Genomic DNA, 19,735 nt, shown 5'->3' on the forward strand with positions numbered 1-19,735 from the left:
TAGGGGCACCTCTGCCAAGATGTCTGTTGGATTAGTAAGGCGGTATACACGAGGAGGCTCCAAAACCAGAGTTAGCCACAATTGACTCAATGACCTGACTAAACTTTAATTGATCTTAATGGTGTAAAACCAAATAAACACACTGGACAAGTAAAGCAAAAACAAAACCTTATAGCAAGGGTGTTTAACCCTCTCAATGCTGACCCAGTGACTTTGTCAAGTTCTGTGAATAATAGACTTAGAATTATAAGAGGCAAATGAGCCCAATTTCCGAGTTGCTGAGATCCTTGCATACTGTTAAGGGATTTCTGCCAAAGCAATAATTGGGCATTCAGTACTGTTCTGGGATCTCCACCAACTTAAATTAGAAACATGTGTCTGTCATTTTACACTTTAGATACCTCAGGTCTCTTTCTACAGTCCCTTTGGTCTAACTGCTGGTAAAGAGGTTTGGCTGCTCTCAAAGCAAACCCTTGTGGTTTCATTACGTGATATGGTCCTTACATGCATTTTGGCTCATACCCTTTATTATCTTTTAGTCAAGGACTGAATTGTGCCGCACAGATTTTTCTGACTACAACCAGATTTTATGGCTTAAAGGATATGTAATTTAATGTATATATATATAGAGAGAGAGAAAGAGAGAGATAAATATATATATATATATATATATATATATATATATATATAGTTTAATAAGCTTCTCATAACCGTTATGTCAGTTCATCTTTATAAAAAGCAAGGTGCCCCTCCCCCGTAGGTGCTGGCATGTGCCCTGCTCTCCCTGTCATGACAGCAGTGCTATTGTGACATCATCAGAGCATAATAACCTCACACTGGGCGTGGAGCTTCAGTACTAGAGGAGACAGCAAGCTACTTGTAGTGACTGAACCTCCAGTAGTGCAAAGGATTAGTAAAGAGACTGACTTTTATTTATTCATTTTGACCCATTTCTCCTCCTGCTTTTGTGATCGCTGAGTGAGGCAAGTCAGGGCAGATATTGTCGCAAAAACAACTGACGAGATGGGGACAACACTAGGCCCCTGGGAATGGATGTGTACCTGCTGCAAAACCACATGTGGCCTATGCCGGCGTGCCTGCCCCTGCGCCTGTTCCTGCAACTGTCCTTGCTCCTGCAAGTGCCCCTGCAAGCGCAAGTGCCCCTGCGACTGCCCCTGCGACTGCCCGCGGGACTGCGACTGCCCTCGCGACTGCCCCTGTGACTGCTCCCGCGATTGCTTGTCAAACCTGTGCCCTGAAGAAGTGAAGGTCGAGGAAGTGAGCGCCGAGGATTACATTGACGAGGACAAAAAGGAGGTGAGAGCCCAACTCCGAGAGGACAACGCGGTGAAATCTTCTCTGAGGAGCTGTGGCGCCTTCACCTTTGGGTTGATTCTCACCGCCATGTATGCGGCCATCGTCCTCTTTGTGAAGAACTATAGCCTGAAGTACTGCATCGTGTCCTCAGTGGTCATCTGCATCCTCCTCACCCTCGGCATGGCCTTCTTCATGAAGATGCGGGTCACAGTGTTCCTTATGCTGCCCCAGCTCTTCTCAATTGAGGGCAAGACCATCGTGCTCCTGGTCGCCTTCTCGCTGGCCTTACAGGGACCTGCAGCCAACACCTTGGAGAATTTCCGGCGCTCATCTGAGTCCGTGTCCTGCGGCGTGGAACTGGCCATGAACCAGACCAAGGAGCTCCTGGAAAAAGTTAAAAGGCCGTTAGTGAGTGCGCTGGATATTCTGAGGAACATCGGCCAGAGGCTGAAAGGAGTGGCCGATCGGGCCAGAAAGTTCTTCAAGACGGTGACAGACGGAGTGAAGCACATCGGACGCGTCCTGCGGAATGTGTGGCGTTTTATCGCCAATATCGGGGAGGTCTGTAACGAGGAACTGGAAGTTCCCTATCTAAAGTGCAGGAAAATATTTGACACGGCACGGAATCAGTGCTTCCAGGTGATGCCATTCTTGTCATTCCTGTGCTACATTGTGGACGCCTTCAAACCGCTGTGTGGACTGGCTAAAACCGCTACAATCCTATGCCTCCTGCCAAAGTATCTCCAGAAATATGTCCGAAAGCATGTGAAAAACCCCATCATCAACATGCTCCGCAACATCAAGGACAAGTTTGAGTTTAACGTGACGGTTATTCACGACTTCGACATAAACCTGAACTCCAGCAAGAGCATCAAGCAGGTGGCAGTCGGCATCATGAGCGAAGTGCAGAGCACACTGAACCCCTATCTGGATGTGCTCAGCATGTTCAGCTATTCAATGACATTTGTTTGCCTCTTCATCTACATCATGGCCGCTCGGTACCAGCGCAAGTACCTCTATGAAGATAACCACGACAATATCTACATAACGCAGTCCTTCATAGAGCTGGACGTGATGAGAGCCAAGCAAGGGCGCAGAACCCTCCTGCCCCTTTCCGCCAGAGAGGCCTACAACTTCATCCTGCCAGGTTCGCTTTACCTGACCAAACGTGAGAGGAAGGGATATTCTTTTGACATCATCAACGTCTTCCGAAATGTTCTGGTGGTCGCATTTATGATGGTGATGGACTTCATCATCTACTGGGTGCTGGACATGGTGTATTACCTGCTGCAAGCGGACGTGGTTGCCAGAGCTCCGGTGACGTTCTCTGTGCTGATCAACGGCTCCGGTTATGCCAGCGAAATCTTCTCCAATGTGGTGTCTGCGTTTGACATCCTTCAGAGAGGGAACTTGACAGTTTTGTCAAAGAAATGCCTAGTCGCTCCGTCCGCCCCAGACTTTAAAGGATACATACTCATAGGTTCAATGTATGGCCTGTGCTTCCTCATTGCGATATTTGGCGTCTACATACGGAGGCTGCAGCGCGTAATCTGTGCCTATTATTACCCATCCCGTGAGCAGGAGCGCATCTGTTTTCTTTACAACAACTTGATAACCAAACGCACAAACATTGAGGACTCCTTGATCAGGAGCGTGAGGATGAATGCAGAGGACGGGGGGCACTCTAGCTTCCTGCAGGTCCTGGCGGCAAAACTCCCCGGGTGCCGCTGGTTTGCCCAGCTGTTGGGCACCAATGAGCAGTACTGCATGGCATGTGCCAAGACAATCACTGGCAGCGAGGGGCAGGACTGCGTGGCCTGCATCACCCCAGGCTGTAAAGGGATGTACTGCAGGGGCTGCTTTGAGATCCTTAATAACATCTGCACAATTTGTATGGCTCCACTGGCATACTCTGAGGCTATCGAAGAGGAGGTCGACTCCAGTGACGAAGAACAGGTCCACCTCTGGATCGATGCCATGAAAACCATTAAGGCTGAAGAGAAAGGAAAGAGGAAGAAGCTGAAAGAGGTTGTGAAGGATCGCCTCAAACAGGTTCTCCGTAGCCAGGGTAGCAGAGCAGCGTTAGGCGAGAAGCTCCTGGAGAAGTATAAGGAGGAGGTCCGTGGCAGGGAGGAAGATGAGAGCTCAGGAATCAGTGAGGTTGAATCCAGTGAGGACTCTGAAGATACAGATTTTGAATATCAGAACTCAACAGAGGACACTGACTCTTCAGATTCTGAGGACCACACGACCCCCCCATTCACAAAGTGGACAGAAGCACGAAGGAAGAGGGATCTGGTCACCCCCGCGCGGCAGAGGCCACCCAGGAGGAGAGGACGGCGGGCGGTGAAGAATGGAGGTGGAAACTAGAATGGAATTCAGAACTATACCCACCCCTTCTTCTACCTAAATTTCCTTTGTAATCCCTTCACCACCAAGTGAATCGGCTTGCATCCTGTTCCTGCTGGTTTAGACCACAGTTTTTTGCGCCTTTCACTCTTAAATAAATTTTGACTTTGGGTTTGGGAAAACAAATAGCAGGTTTCTTTTAAGACATTTTAAATGTTCTTTTTTTATTATTTTTTTAGAAAACGAACAAAAAAGGATTAATACTTCAGGTCTACTGTACGTATTCCTTTCAATATTTAATGTCCCCAGATGTGAGTCGTTACTGCCAACTGAATGCCCAATCCATTCTTATGACAAGCAGATCCAACAGAAGCTAGCACTTTAGGTCAGTATTGCTGACAGTAGATCGTCTATACCTGCTGAATACAGAACTAGACTGATGCATCATTTTCAAAGCCATTCGCATCTGGGAGGTATTTAGTTTTGCTGGCTTTAATCGCCAAATTCACAGGTTTCAGCATCTCTTTAAATGTAATACTTATATTTTAATGCTACCAAAAAATATATAATGGGAAAACTAAAAAGAAAGTTACCCGAATGGTCAATTCCCGCATTCAGATTCAATGGTCATGTTGTAGTATAAGCTGCATAGCATAGTCCCAGATGTTTATGAGTACTAATGTGTACTGCTTCTATTTAAATTGTAGTAGATATGAACATAGGGATAAAAAAAGAAGATGGGGTGCAAGTCACATTTTACCACTCAGTAAATTAAGCCAAACACGCGTATAGATCATTCCCCATTATTATTATTATTATTATTATTATCTTTTATTTATATAGCGCCAATAGTTTACGCAGGGCTTACTACAGTACATGAATTCAAGGGATATGACAAGACAAGAATTGACAGAGAGAGCCCTGCTCGCAAGCTTACAATCTTGAGGGAATGGGGTGACAAACATAAGGCACAGAGAAACTGTGAGAGGTAGTGTGATGGTTGTATCAATGACAAGGAAGTTCTAGCAGCTAAGATGGTATGCTTCTCTGAAGAAGTGGGTTTTGAGATGTTTCTTGAATGTCGGGAGGGAGGGAGGGTGAATGCTGAAGGTTCCTTGGGAGTAGATTCCAGAGATATATGGCAGCTCGAGTGAAATCTTGTAGACGGGAAAAGGAAGAGGTGATAAGTGAGGAGGAGTGCCTTAGCCCATGGGAAGAACGTAGGGATCGAGTAAGAGAGTATTTGCTAATGAGGTCAGAAATGTATGGAGGAACCGTATTATGGATGGCCTTATATGTCAGTACCAGGATTTTAAATGTAATTCTAAAGGCAATTGGGAGCCAGTGGAGGGTTTCACAGAGTGGGGAAGCAGAAGAGGAGCGACGTGCAAGGAAGATAAGGAAGTCCCTCAGACCAGAGGAGGATGTCTGGAGAAAACCAGATCAAGTGAGTGTCCTCAGACCAGAGGAGGATGTCGGGGAGAGGAGTTTAGAGCTAGCAGAGTTGTTAGATATATCTAAAGGAATGTTAAAGTCACCCAGAATAAGGCAGGGGATATTAGAAGAGAGGAAGAAAGGGAGCCAGGCAGTCAAAGAACTGTGAGGTAGGGCCTGGAGGGCGATATATGACAGCAATTTGAAGAGAGAGTGGAGAGAAAAGATGGATTGTGTGAACTTCAAAGCAACAGAATGAGAGGGAGGGAGGGCTTGGTATATGCTGGAAGGTGCAGTCAGGTGAGAGAAGGATGCCTACACCACCACCCTTTCTGCCATCAGGCCTAGGAGTGTGGCATCCTGTTATCTATGAAATCAAAGAGTATTTTGTGTGGGGGGGGGAATCAGAGCTTTTGGCATACAAAGAAGAATGGATCCAGCCCCAAAATACCTTACCAACGATTAATGCATATTAAAGTACATAGGACCTACTTGAATATTTTGGGGTTTTGTTTACGTGAAAGAAAAGGAATAAACACCTGCTGGAGACACTGCGGCTCCAGAGCTGTTCAATGGAACGCATCTCCAGCAAGGCAAAAAGCTGAGGGCAGGGAAACAGCGCAAACGAGTTCTGATTAATCGCTCTATGCTTTTGCATAAAAAACAGGAAAATAATAGGTGACCCTCGGCTATCACAAACATCAAAAGACATATCGTGGCTAGAGTTTAACTTTAACCAATCTAGACCTTAGTTGGGTTTTCTCCACACTGTCCATCTCTCATTGTAATGTAGTGTAAAATAATTTAACCAACAAACTTTAAACAGAGTTTAAACACAGGTTTACTTTGAATCTACTTAAAATACATTTTGTACCTTTCACTTTCCTAGATTTCCTTTCAAGTCCTAGATTTTGCAGTTCCATACACTAAAACATATGCCACGATGTTTAAAGATTACAGATTTAAGACATTAATATATGCTTCAAAAAACTTCAAGGGGCAGGGAAATGACTAGATAATGCTGCCTGTTCCACAGTGAGACATAGATCTCAGCTTCCCTGAAGTAAACTAAATCACTACAAAATGACACTAATAAAACAATGTATCTCATTAGTTTATGAAACTGTTACTATATGGCCAACTGAGGAGAGTTCAAAGATTCCAATATACTGATATGAATTTTGAAACAGCTGCCTCAGCGAAAAAGCTGCAAGGGTAAATCAATGTCAGGTTTGAACAGTATCAATGTATCTATTACTTATACAGCTAAGCCATTCTCCTAGCCAGTTTTAGTGGCTTCCACCCTGCATACACACATAAGCCGCTGAAATGAATCTTTCTGCGTGACACATTTTTTCTACTCTGCAATCTTGTGGTGTGGTGAAAATGTCATTAGGATGTAAGCCCCAAAAGGTAGACCGGCATTAACATACAGGCAACCCTGGGCAGGGCACCTAGATGGTAGGGGCACCTCTGCCAAGATGTCTGTTGGATTAGTAAGGCGGTATACACGAGGAGGCTCCAAAACCAGAGTTAGCCACAATTGACTCAATGACCTGACTAAACTTTAATTGATCTTAATGGTGTAAAACCAAATAAACACACTGGACAAGTAAAGCAAAAACAAAACCTTATAGCAAGGGTGTTTAACCCTCTCAATGCTGACCCAGTGACTTTGTCAAGTTCTGTGAATAATAGACTTAGAATTATAAGAGGCAAATGAGCCCAATTTCCGAGTTGCTGAGATCCTTGCATACTGTTAAGGGATTTCTGCCAAAGCAATAATTGGGCATTCAGTACTGTTCTGGGATCTCCACCAACTTAAATTAGAAACATGTGTCTGTCATTTTACACTTTAGATACCTCAGGTCTCTTTCTACAGTCCCTTTGGTCTAACTGCTGGTAAAGAGGTTTGGCTGCTCTCAAAGCAAACCCTTGTGGTTTCATTACGTGATATGGTCCTTACATGCATTTTGGCTCATACCCTTTATTATCTTTTAGTCAAGGACTGAATTGTGCCGCACAGATTTTTCTGACTACAACCAGATTTTATGGCTTAAAGGATATGTAATTTAATGTATATATATATAGAGAGAGAGAGAGAGAAAGAGAGAGATAAATATATATATATATATATATATATATATATATATAGTTTAATAAGCTTCTCATAACCGTTATGTCAGTTCATCTTTATAAAAAGCAAGGTGCCCCTCCCCCGTAGGTGCTGGCATGTGCCCTGCTCTCCCTGTCATGACAGCAGTGCTATTGTGACATCATCAGAGCATAATAACCTCACACTGGGCGTGGAGCTTCAGTACTAGAGGAGACAGCAAGCTACTTGTAGTGACTGAACCTCCAGTAGTGCAAAGGATTAGTAAAGAGACTGACTTTTATTTATTCATTTTGACCCATTTCTCCTCCTGCTTTTGTGATCGCTGAGTGAGGCAAGTCAGGGCAGATATTGTCGCAAAAACAACTGACGAGATGGGGACAACACTAGGCCCCTGGGAATGGATGTGTACCTGCTGCAAAACCACATGTGGCCTATGCCGGCGTGCCTGCCCCTGCGCCTGTTCCTGCAACTGTCCTTGCTCCTGCAAGTGCCCCTGCAAGCGCAAGTGCCCCTGCGACTGCCCCTGCGACTGCCCGCGGGACTGCGACTGCCCTCGCGACTGCCCCTGTGACTGCTCCCGCGATTGCTTGTCAAACCTGTGCCCTGAAGAAGTGAAGGTCGAGGAAGTGAGCGCCGAGGATTACATTGACGAGGACAAAAAGGAGGTGAGAGCCCAACTCCGAGAGGACAACGCGGTGAAATCTTCTCTGAGGAGCTGTGGCGCCTTCACCTTTGGGTTGATTCTCACCGCCATGTATGCGGCCATCGTCCTCTTTGTGAAGAACTATAGCCTGAAGTACTGCATCGTGTCCTCAGTGGTCATCTGCATCCTCCTCACCCTCGGCATGGCCTTCTTCATGAAGATGCGGGTCACAGTGTTCCTTATGCTGCCCCAGCTCTTCTCAATTGAGGGCAAGACCATCGTGCTCCTGGTCGCCTTCTCGCTGGCCTTACAGGGACCTGCAGCCAACACCTTGGAGAATTTCCGGCGCTCATCTGAGTCCGTGTCCTGCGGCGTGGAACTGGCCATGAACCAGACCAAGGAGCTCCTGGAAAAAGTTAAAAGGCCGTTAGTGAGTGCGCTGGATATTCTGAGGAACATCGGCCAGAGGCTGAAAGGAGTGGCCGATCGGGCCAGAAAGTTCTTCAAGACGGTGACAGACGGAGTGAAGCACATCGGACGCGTCCTGCGGAATGTGTGGCGTTTTATCGCCAATATCGGGGAGGTCTGTAACGAGGAACTGGAAGTTCCCTATCTAAAGTGCAGGAAAATATTTGACACGGCACGGAATCAGTGCTTCCAGGTGATGCCATTCTTGTCATTCCTGTGCTACATTGTGGACGCCTTCAAACCGCTGTGTGGACTGGCTAAAACCGCTACAATCCTATGCCTCCTGCCAAAGTATCTCCAGAAATATGTCCGAAAGCATGTGAAAAACCCCATCATCAACATGCTCCGCAACATCAAGGACAAGTTTGAGTTTAACGTGACGGTTATTCACGACTTCGACATAAACCTGAACTCCAGCAAGAGCATCAAGCAGGTGGCAGTCGGCATCATGAGCGAAGTGCAGAGCACACTGAACCCCTATCTGGATGTGCTCAGCATGTTCAGCTATTCAATGACATTTGTTTGCCTCTTCATCTACATCATGGCCGCTCGGTACCAGCGCAAGTACCTCTATGAAGATAACCACGACAATATCTACATAACGCGGTCCTTCATAGAGCTGGACGTGATGAGAGCCAAGCAAGGGCGCAGAACCCTCCTGCCCCTTTCCGCCAGAGAGGCCTACAACTTCATCCTGCCAGGTTCGCTTTACCTGACCAAACGTGAGAGGAAGGGATATTCTTTTGACATCATCAACGTCTTCCGAAATGTTCTGGTGGTCGCATTTATGATGGTGATGGACTTCATCATCTACTGGGTGCTGGACATGGTGTATTACCTGCTGCAAGCGGACGTGGTTGCCAGAGCTCCGGTGACGTTCTCTGTGCTGATCAACGGCTCCGGTTATGCCAGCGAAATCTTCTCCAATGTGGTGTCTGCGTTTGACATCCTTCAGAGAGGGAACTTGACAGTTTTGTCAAAGAAATGCCTAGTCGCTCCGTCCGCCCCAGACTTTAAAGGATACATACTCATAGGTTCAATGTATGGCCTGTGCTTCCTCATTGCGATATTTGGCGTCTACATACGGAGGCTGCAGCGCGTAATCTGTGCCTATTATTACCCATCCCGTGAGCAGGAGCGCATCTGTTTTCTTTACAACAACTTGATAACCAAACGCACAAACATTGAGGACTCCTTGATCAGGAGCGTGAGGATGAATGCAGAGGACGGGGGGCACTCTAGCTTCCTGCAGGTCCTGGCGGCAAAACTCCCCGGGTGCCGCTGGTTTGCCCAGCTGTTGGGCACCAATGAGCAGTACTGCATGGCATGTGCCAAGACAATCACTGGCAGCGAGGGGCAGGACTGCGTGGCCTGCATCACCCCAGGCTGTAAAGGGATGTACTGCAGGGGCTGCTTTGAGATCCTTAATAACATCTGCACAATTTGTATGGCTCCACTGGCATACTCTGAGGCTATCGAAGAGGAGGTCGACTCCAGTGACGAAGAACAGGTCCACCTCTGGATCGATGCCATGAAAACCATTAAGGCTGAAGAGAAAGGAAAGAGGAAGAAGCTGAAAGAGGTTGTGAAGGATCGCCTCAAACAGGTTCTCCGTAGCCAGGGTAGCAGAGCAGCGTTAGGCGAGAAGCTCCTGGAGAAGTATAAGGAGGAGGTCCGTGGCAGGGAGGAAGATGAGAGCTCAGGAATCAGTGAGGTTGAATCCAGTGAGGACTCTGAAGATACAGATTTTGAATATCAGAACTCAACAGAGGACACTGACTCTTCAGATTCTGAGGACCACACGACCCCCCCATTCACAAAGTGGACAGAAGCACGAAGGAAGAGGGATCTGGTCACCCCCGCGCGGCAGAGGCCACCCAGGAGGAGAGGACGGCGGGCGGTGAAGAATGGAGGTGGAAACTAGAATGGAATTCAGAACTATACCCACCCCTTCTTCTACCTAAATTTCCTTTGTAATCCCTTCACCACCAAGTGAATCGGCTTGCATCCTGTTCCTGCTGGTTTAGACCACAGTTTTTTTGCGCCTTTCACTCTTAAATAAATTTTGACTTTGGGTTTGGGAAAACAAATAGCAGGTTTCTTTTAAGACATTTTAAATGTTCTTTTTTTATTATTTTTTTAGAAAACGAACAAAAAAGGATTAATACTTCAGGTCTACTGTACGTATTCCTTTCAATATTTAATGTCCCCAGATGTGAGTCGTTACTGCCAACTGAATGCCCAATCCATTCTTATGACAAGCAGATCCAACAGAAGCTAGCACTTTAGGTCAGTATTGCTGACAGTAGATCGTCTATACCTGCTGAATACAGAACTAGACTGATGCATCATTTTCAAAGCCATTCGCATCTGGGAGGTATTTAGTTTTGCTGGCTTTAATCGCCAAATTCACAGGTTTCAGCATCTCTTTAAATGTAATACTTATATTTTAATGCTACCAAAAAATATATAATGGGAAAACTAAAAAGAAAGTTACCCGAATGGTCAATTCCCGCATTCAGATTCAATGGTCATGTTGTAGTATAAGCTGCATAGCATAGTCCCAGATGTTTATGAGTACTAATGTGTACTGCTTCTATTTAAATTGTAGTAGATATGAACATAGGGATAAAAAAAGAAGATGGGGTGCAAGTCACATTTTACCACTCAGTAAATTAAGCCAAACACGCGTATAGATCATTCCCCATTATTATTATTTATATTATTATTATCTTTTATTTATATAGCGCCAATAGTTTACGCAGGGCTTACTACAGTACATGAATTCAAAGGATATGACAAGACAAGAATTGACAGAGAGAGCCCTGCTCGCAAGCTTACAATCTTGAGGGAATGGGGTGACAAACATAAGGCACAGAGAAACTGTGAGAGGTAGTGTGATGGTTGTATCAATGACAAGGAAGTTCTAGCAGCTAAGATGGTATGCTTCTCTGAAGAAGTGGGTTTTGAGATGTTTCTTGAATGTCGGGAGGGAGGGAGGGTGAATGCTGAAGGTTCCTTGGGAGTAGATTCCAGAGATATATGGCAGCTCGAGTGAAATCTTGTAGACGGGAAAAGGAAGAGGTGATAAGTGAGGAGGAGTGCCTTAGCCCATGGGAAGAACGTAGGGATCGAGTAAGAGAGTATTTGCTAATGAGGTCAGAAATGTATGGAGGAACCGTATTATGGATGGCCTTATATGTCAGTACCAGGATTTTAAATGTAATTCTAAAGGCAATTGGGAGCCAGTGGAGGGTTTCACAGAGTGGGGAAGCAGAAGAGGAGCGACGTGCAAGGAAGATAAGGAAGTCCCTCAGACCAGAGGAGGATGTCTGGAGAAAACCAGATCAAGTGAGTGTCCTCAGACCAGAGGAGGATGTCGGGGAGAGGAGTTTAGAGCTAGCAGAGTTGTTAGATATATCTAAAGGAATGTTAAAGTCACCCAGAATAAGGCAGGGGATATTAGGAGAGAGGAAGAAAGGGAGCCAGGCAGTCAAAGAACTGTGAGGTAGGGCCTGGAGGGCGATATATGACAGCAATTTGAAGAGAGAGTGGAGAGAAAAGATGGATTGTGTGAACTTCAAAGCAACAGAATGAGAGGGAGGGAGGGCTTGGTATATGCTGGAAGGTGCAGTCAGGTGAGAGAAGGATGCCTACACCACCACCCTTTCTGCCATCAGGCCTAGGAGTGTGGCATCCTGTTATCTATGAAATCAAAGAGTATTTTGTGTGTGGGGGGGGGGAATCAGAGCTTTTGGCATACAAAGAAGAATGGATCCAGCCCCAAAATACCTTACCAACGATTAATGCATATTAAAGTACATAGGACCTACTTGAATATTTTGGGGTTTTGTTTACGTGAAAGAAAAGGAATAAACACCTGCTGGAGACACTGCGGCTCCAGAGCTGTTCAATGGAACGCATCTCCAGCAAGGCAAAAAGCTGAGGGCAGGGAAACAGCGCAAACGAGTTCTGATTAATCGCTCTATGCTTTTGCATAAAAAACAGGAAAATAATAGGTGACCCTCGGCTATCACAAACATCAAAAGACATATCGTGGCTAGAGTTTAACTTTAACCAATCTAGACCTTAGTTGGGTTTTCTCCACACTGTCCATCTCTCATTGTAATGTAGTGTAAAATAATTTAACCAACAAACTTTAAACAGAGTTTAAACACAGGTTTACTTTGAATCTACTTAAAATACATTTTGTACCTTTCACTTTCCTAGATTTCCTTTCAAGTCCTAGATTTTGCAGTTCCATACACTAAAACATATGCCACGATGTTTAAAGATTACAGATTTAAGACATTAATATGTGCTTCAAAAAACTTCAAGGGGCAGGGAAATGACTAGATAATGCTGCCTGTTCCACAGTGAGACATAGATCTCAGCTTCCCTGAAGTAAACTAAATCACTACAAAATGACACTAATAAAACAATGTATCTCATTAGTTTATGAAACTGTTAGTATATGGCCAACTGAGGAGAGTTCAAAGATTCCAATATACTGATATGAATTTTGAAACAGCTGCCTCAGCGAAAAAGCTGCAAGGGTAAATCAATGTCAGGTTTGAACAGTATCAATGTATCTATTACTTATACAGCTAAGCCATTCTCCTAGCCAGTTTTAGTGGCTTCCACCCTGCATACACACATAAGCCGCTGAAATGAATCTTTCTGCGTGACACATTTTTTCTACTCTGCAATCTTGTGGTGTGGTGAAAATGTCATTAGGATGTAAGCCCCAAAAGGTAGACCGGCATTAACATACAGGCAACCCTGGGCAGGGCACCTAGATGGTAGGGGCACCTCTGCCAAGATGTCTGTTGGATTAGTAAGGCGGTATACACGAGGAGGCTCCAAAACCAGAGTTAGCCACAATTGACTCAATGACCTGACTAAACTTTAATTGATCTTAATGGTGTAAAACCAAATAAACACACTGGACAAGTAAAGCAAAAACAAAACCTTATAGCAAGGGTGTTTAACCCTCTCAATGCTGACCCAGTGACTTTGTTAAGTTCTGTGAATAATAGACTTAGAATTATAAGAGGCAAATGAGCCCAATTTCCGAGTTGCTGAGATCCTTGCATACTGTTAAGGGATTTCTGCCAAAGCAATAATTGGGCATTCAGTACTGTTCTGGGATCTCCACCAACTTAAATTAGAAACATGTGTCTGTCATTTTACACTTTAGATACCTCAGGTCTCTTTCTACAGTCCCTTTGGTCTAACTGCTGGTAAAGAGGTTTGGCTGCTCTCAAAGCAAACCCTTGTGGTTTCATTACGTGATATGGTCCTTACATGCATTTTGGCTCATACCCTTTATTATCTTTTAGTCAAGGACTGAATTGTGCCGCACAGATTTTTCTGACTACAACCAGATTTTATGGCTTAAAGGATATGTAATTTAATGTATATATATATAGAGAGAGAGAGAGAGAAAGAGAGAGATAAATATATATATATATATATATATATATATATATATATATATATATATAGTTTAATAAGCTTCTCATAACCGTTATGTCAGTTCATCTTTATAAAAAGCAAGGTGCCCCTCCCCCGTAGGTGCTGGCATGTGCCCTGCTCTCCCTGTCATGACAGCAGTGCTATTGTGACATCATCAGAGCATAATAACCTCACACTGGGCGTGGAGCTTCAGTACTAGAGGAGACAGCAAGCTACTTGTAGTGACTGAACCTCCAGTAGTGCAAAGGATTAGTAAAGAGACTGACTTTTATTTATTCATTTTGACCCATTTCTCCTCCTGCTTTTGTGATCGCTGAGTGAGGCAAGTCAGGGCAGATATTGTCGCAAAAACAACTGACGAGATGGGGACAACACTAGGCCCCTGGGAATGGATGTGTACCTGCTGCAAAACCACATGTGGCCTATGCCGGCGTGCCTGCCCCTGCGCCTGTTCCTGCAACTGTCCTTGCTCCTGCAAGTGCCCCTGCAAGCGCAAGTGCCCCTGCGACTGCCCCTGCGACTGCCCGCGGGACTGCGACTGCCCTCGCGACTGCCCCTGTGACTGCTCCCGCGATTGCTTGTCAAACCTGTGCCCTGAAGAAGTGAAGGTCGAGGAAGTGAGCGCCGAGGATTACATTGACGAGGACAAAAAGGAGGTGAGAGCCCAACTCCGAGAGGACAACGCGGTGAAATCTTCTCTGAGGAGCTGTGGCGCCTTCACCTTTGGGTTGATTCTCACCGCCATGTATGCGGCCATCGTCCTCTTTGTGAAGAACTATAGCCTGAAGTACTGCATCGTGTCCTCAGTGGTCATCTGCATCCTCCTCACCCTCGGCATGGCCTTCTTCATGAAGATGCGGGTCACAGTGTTCCTTATGCTGCCCCAGCTCTTCTCAATTGAGGGCAAGACCATCGTGCTCCTGGTCGCCTTCTCGCTGGCCTTACAGGGACCTGCAGCCAACACCTTGGAGAATTTCCGGCGCTCATCTGAGTCCGTGTCCTGCGGCGTGGAACTGGCCATGAACCAGACCAAGGAGCTCCTGGAAAAAGTTAAAAGGCCGTTAGTGAGTGCGCTGGATATTCTGAGGAACATCGGCCAGAGGCTGAAAGGAGTGGCCGATCGGGCCAGAAAGTTCTTCAAGACGGTGACAGACGGAGTGAAGCACATCGGACGCGTCCTGCGGAATGTGTGGCGTTTTATCGCCAATATCGGGGAGGTCTGTAACGAGGAACTGGAAGTTCCCTATCTAAAGTGCAGGAAAATATTTGACACGGCACGGAATCAGTGCTTCCAGGTGATGCCATTCTTGTCATTCCTGTGCTACATTGTGGACGCCTTCAAACCGCTGTGTGGACTGGCTAAAACCGCTACAATCCTATGCCTCCTGCCAAAGTATCTCCAGAAATATGTCCGAAAGCATGTGAAAAACCCCATCATCAACATGCTCCGCAACATCAAGGACAAGTTTGAGTTTAACGTGACGGTTATTCACGACTTCGACATAAACCTGAACTCCAGCAAGAGCATCAAGCAGGTGGCAGTCGGCATCATGAGCGAAGTGCAGAGCACACTGAACCCCTATCTGGATGTGCTCAGCATGTTCAGCTATTCAATGACATTTGTTTGCCTCTTCATCTACATCATGGCCGCTCGGTACCAGCGCAAGTACCTCTATGAAGATAACCACGACAATATCTACATAACGCGGTCCTTCATAGAGCTGGACGTGATGAGAGCCAAGCAAGGGCGCAGAACCCTCCTGCCCCTTTCCGCCAGAGAGGCCTACAACTTCATCCTGCCAGGTTCGCTTTACCTGACCAAACGTGAGAGGAAGGGATATTCTTTTGACATCATCAACGTCTTCCGAAATGTTCTGGTGGTCGCATTTATGATGGTGATGGACTTCATCATCTACTGGGTGCTGGACATGGTGTATTACCTGCTGCAAGCGGACGTGGTTGCCAGAGCTCCGGTGACGTTCTCTGTGCTGATCAACGGCTCCGGTTATGCCAGCGAAATCTTCTCCAATGTGGTGTCTGCGTTTGACATCCTTCAGAGAGGGAACTTGACAGTTTTGTCAAAGAAATGCCTAGTCGCTCCGTCCGCCCCAGACTTTAAAGGATACATACTCATAGGTTCAATGTATGGCCTGTGCTTCCTCATTGCGATATTTGGCGTCTACATACGGAGGCTGCAGCGCGTAATCTGTGCCTATTATTACCCATCCCGTGAGCAGGAGCGCATCTGTTTTCTTTACAACAACTTGATAACCAAACGCACAAACATTGAGGACTCCTTGATCAGGAGCGTGAGGATGAATGCAGAGGACGGGGGGCACTCTAGCTTCCTGCAGGTCCTGGCGGCAAAACTCCCCGGGTGCCGCTGGTTTGCCCAGCTGTTGGGCACCAATGAGCAGTACTGCATGGCATGTGCCAAGACAATCACTGGCAGCGAGGGGCAGGACTGCGTGGCCTGCATCACCCCAGGCTGTAAAGGGATGTACTGCAGGGGCTGCTTTGAGATCCTTAATAACATCTGCACAATTTGTATGGCTCCACTGGCATACTCTGAGGCTATCGAAGAGGAGGTCGACTCCAGTGACGAAGAACAGGTCCACCTCTGGATCGATGCCATGAAAACCATTAAGGCTGAAGAGAAAGGAAAGAGGAAGAAGCTGAAAGAGGTTGTGAAGGATCGCCTCAAACAGGTTCTCCGTAGCCAGGGTAGCAGAGCAGCGTTAGGCGAGAAGCTCCTGGAGAAGTATAAGGAGGAGGTCCGTGGCAGGGAGGAAGATGAGAGCTCAGGAATCAGTGAGGTTGAATCCAGTGAGGACTCTGAAGATACAGATTTTGAATATCAGAACTCAACAGAGGACACTGACTCTTCAGATTCTGAGGACCACACGACCCCCCCATTCACAAAGTGGACAGAAGCACGAAGGAAGAGGGATCTGGTCACCCCCGCGCGGCAGAGGCCACCCAGGAGGAGAGGACGGCGGGCGGTGAAGAATGGAGGTGGAAACTAGAATGGAATTCAGAACTATACCCACCCCTTCTTCTACCTAAATTTCCTTTGTAATCCCTTCACCACCAAGTGAATCGGCTTGCATCCTGTTCCTGCTGGTTTAGACCACAGTTTTTTGCGCCTTTCACTCTTAAATAAATTTTGACTTTGGGTTTGGGAAAACAAATAGCAGGTTTCTTTTAAGACATTTTAAATGTTCTTTTTTTATTATTTTTTTAGAAAACGAACAAAAAAGGATTAATACTTCAGGTCTACTGTACGTATTCCTTTCAATATTTAATGTCCCCAGATGTGAGTCGTTACTGCCAACTGAATGCCCAATCCATTCTTATGACAAGCAGATCCAACAGAAGCTAGCACTTTAGGTCAGTATTGCTGACAGTAGATCGTCTATACCTGCTGAATACAGAACTAGACTGATGCATCATTTTCAAAGCCATTCGCATCTGGGAGGTATTTAGTTTTGCTGGCTTTAATCGCCAAATTCACAGGTTTCAGCATCTCTTTAAATGTAATACTTATATTTTAATGCTACCAAAAAATATATAATGGGAAAACTAAAAAGAAAGTTACCCGAATGGTCAATTCCCGCATTCAGATTCAATGGTCATGTTGTAGTATAAGCTGCATAGCATAGTCCCAGATGTTTATGAGTACTAATGTGTACTGCTTCTATTTAAATTGTAGTAGATATGAACATAGGGATAAAAAAAGAAGATGGGGTGCAAGTCACATTTTACCACTCAGTAAATTAAGCCAAACACGCGTATAGATCATTCCCCATTATTATTATTATTATTATTATTATCTTTTATTTATATAGCGCCAATAGTTTACGCAGGGCTTACTACAGTACATGAATTCAAGGGATATGACAAGACAAGAATTGACAGAGAGAGCCCTGCTCGCAAGCTTACAATCTTGAGGGAATGGGGTGACAAACATAAGGCACAGAGAAACTGTGAGAGGTAGTGTGATGGTTGTATCAATGACAAGGAAGTTCTAGCAGCTAAGATGGTATGCTTCTCTGAAGAAGTGGGTTTTGAGATGTTTCTTGAATGTCGGGAGGGAGGGAGGGTGAATGCTGAAGGTTCCTTGGGAGTAGATTCCAGAGATATATGGCAGCTCGAGTGAAATCTTGTAGACGGGAAAAGGAAGAGGTGATAAGTGAGGAGGAGTGCCTTAGCCCATGGGAAGAACGTAGGGATCGAGTAAGAGAGTATTTGCTAATGAGGTCAGAAATGTATGGAGGAACCGTATTATGGATGGCCTTATATGTCAGTACCAGGATTTTAAATGTAATTCTAAAGGCAATTGGGAGCCAGTGGAGGGTTTCACAGAGTGGGGAAGCAGAAGAGGAGCGACGTGCAAGGAAGATAAGGAAGTCCCTCAGACCAGAGGAGGATGTCTGGAGAAAACCAGATCAAGTGAGTGTCCTCAGACCAGAGGAGGATGTCGGGGAGAGGAGTTTAGAGCTAGCAGAGTTGTTAGATATATCTAAAGGAATGTTAAAGTCACCCAGAATAAGGCAGGGGATATTAGAAGAGAGGAAGAAAGGGAGCCAGGCAGTCAAAGAACTGTGAGGTAGGGCCTGGAGGGCGATATATGACAGCAATTTGAAGAGAGAGTGGAGAGAAAAGATGGATTGTGTGAACTTCAAAGCAACAGAATGAGAGGGAGGGAGGGCTTGGTATATGCTGGAAGGTGCAGTCAGGTGAGAGAAGGATGCCTACACCACCACCCTTTCTGCCATCAGGCCTAGGAGTGTGGCATCCTGTTATCTATGAAATCAAAGAGTATTTTGTGTGGGGGGGGGAATCAGAGCTTTTGGCATACAAAGAAGAATGGATCCAGCCCCAAAATACCTTACCAACGATTAATGCATATTAAAGTACATAGGACCTACTTGAATATTTTGGGGTTTTGTTTACGTGAAAGAAAAGGAATAAACACCTGCTGGAGACACTGCGGCTCCAGAGCTGTTCAATGGAACGCATCTCCAGCAAGGCAAAAAGCTGAGGGCAGGGAAACAGCGCAAACGAGTTCTGATTAATCGCTCTATGCTTTTGCATAAAAAACAGGAAAATAATAGGTGACCCTCGGCTATCACAAACATCAAAAGACATATCGTGGCTAGAGTTTAACTTTAACCAATCTAGACCTTAGTTGGGTTTTCTCCACACTGTCCATCTCTCATTGTAATGTAGTGTAAAATAATTTAACCAACAAACTTTAAACAGAGTTTAAACACAGGTTTACTTTGAATCTACTTAAAATACATTTTGTACCTTTCACTTTCCTAGATTTCCTTTCAAGTCCTAGATTTTGCAGTTCCATACACTAAAACATATGCCACGATGTTTAAAGATTACAGATTTAAGACATTAATATATGCTTCAAAAAACTTCAAGGGGCAGGGAAATGACTAGATAATGCTGCCTGTTCCACAGTGAGACATAGATCTCAGCTTCCCTGAAGTAAACTAAATCACTACAAAATGACACTAATAAAACAATGTATCTCATTAGTTTATGAAACTGTTAGTATATGGCCAACTGAGGAGAGTTCAAAGATTCCAATATACTGATATGAATTTTGAAACAGCTGCCTCAGCGAAAAAGCTGCAAGGGTAAATCAATGTCAGGTTTGAACAGTATCAATGTATCTATTACTTATACAGCTAAGCCATTCTCCTAGCCAGTTTTAGTGGCTTCCACCCTGCATACACACATAAGCCGCTGAAATGAATCTTTCTGCGTGACACATTTTTTCTACTCTGCAATCTTGTGGTGTGGTGAAAATGTCATTAGGATGTAAGCCCCAAAAGGTAGACCGGCATTAACATACAGGCAACCCTGGGCAGGGCACCTAGATGGTAGGGGCACCTCTGCCAAGATGTCTGTTG

At 45.3% G+C, this 19,735-nt stretch overlaps 3 protein-coding genes across 3 annotated transcripts; all 3 read left to right on the forward strand.

Annotated features, from left to right (window-relative positions):
* The first annotated feature begins 1,023 nt into the window (after positions 1–1,023).
* On the forward strand, positions 1,024–3,687 carry LOC128484003 (DC-STAMP domain-containing protein 2-like). Its single transcript, XM_053460323.1, has one exon. The coding sequence runs from the start codon at positions 1,024–1,026 to the stop codon at positions 3,685–3,687; it is 2,664 nt and encodes an 887-aa protein (XP_053316298.1).
* A 3,900-nt stretch (positions 3,688–7,587) lies between these two features.
* Positions 7,588–10,251, forward strand: LOC128484004 (DC-STAMP domain-containing protein 2-like). Its single transcript, XM_053460324.1, has one exon. The coding sequence runs from the start codon at positions 7,588–7,590 to the stop codon at positions 10,249–10,251; it is 2,664 nt and encodes an 887-aa protein (XP_053316299.1).
* Positions 10,252–14,167: 3,916 nt separating this feature from the next.
* On the forward strand, positions 14,168–16,831 carry LOC128484005 (DC-STAMP domain-containing protein 2-like). Its single transcript, XM_053460325.1, has one exon. The coding sequence runs from the start codon at positions 14,168–14,170 to the stop codon at positions 16,829–16,831; it is 2,664 nt and encodes an 887-aa protein (XP_053316300.1).
* Positions 16,832–19,735: the final 2,904 nt, after the last annotated feature.

This window comes from Spea bombifrons, chromosome 3 (genome assembly GCF_027358695.1).
Source record: "Spea bombifrons isolate aSpeBom1 chromosome 3, aSpeBom1.2.pri, whole genome shotgun sequence".
Lineage (NCBI taxonomy): Eukaryota > Metazoa > Chordata > Amphibia > Anura > Pelobatidae > Spea > Spea bombifrons.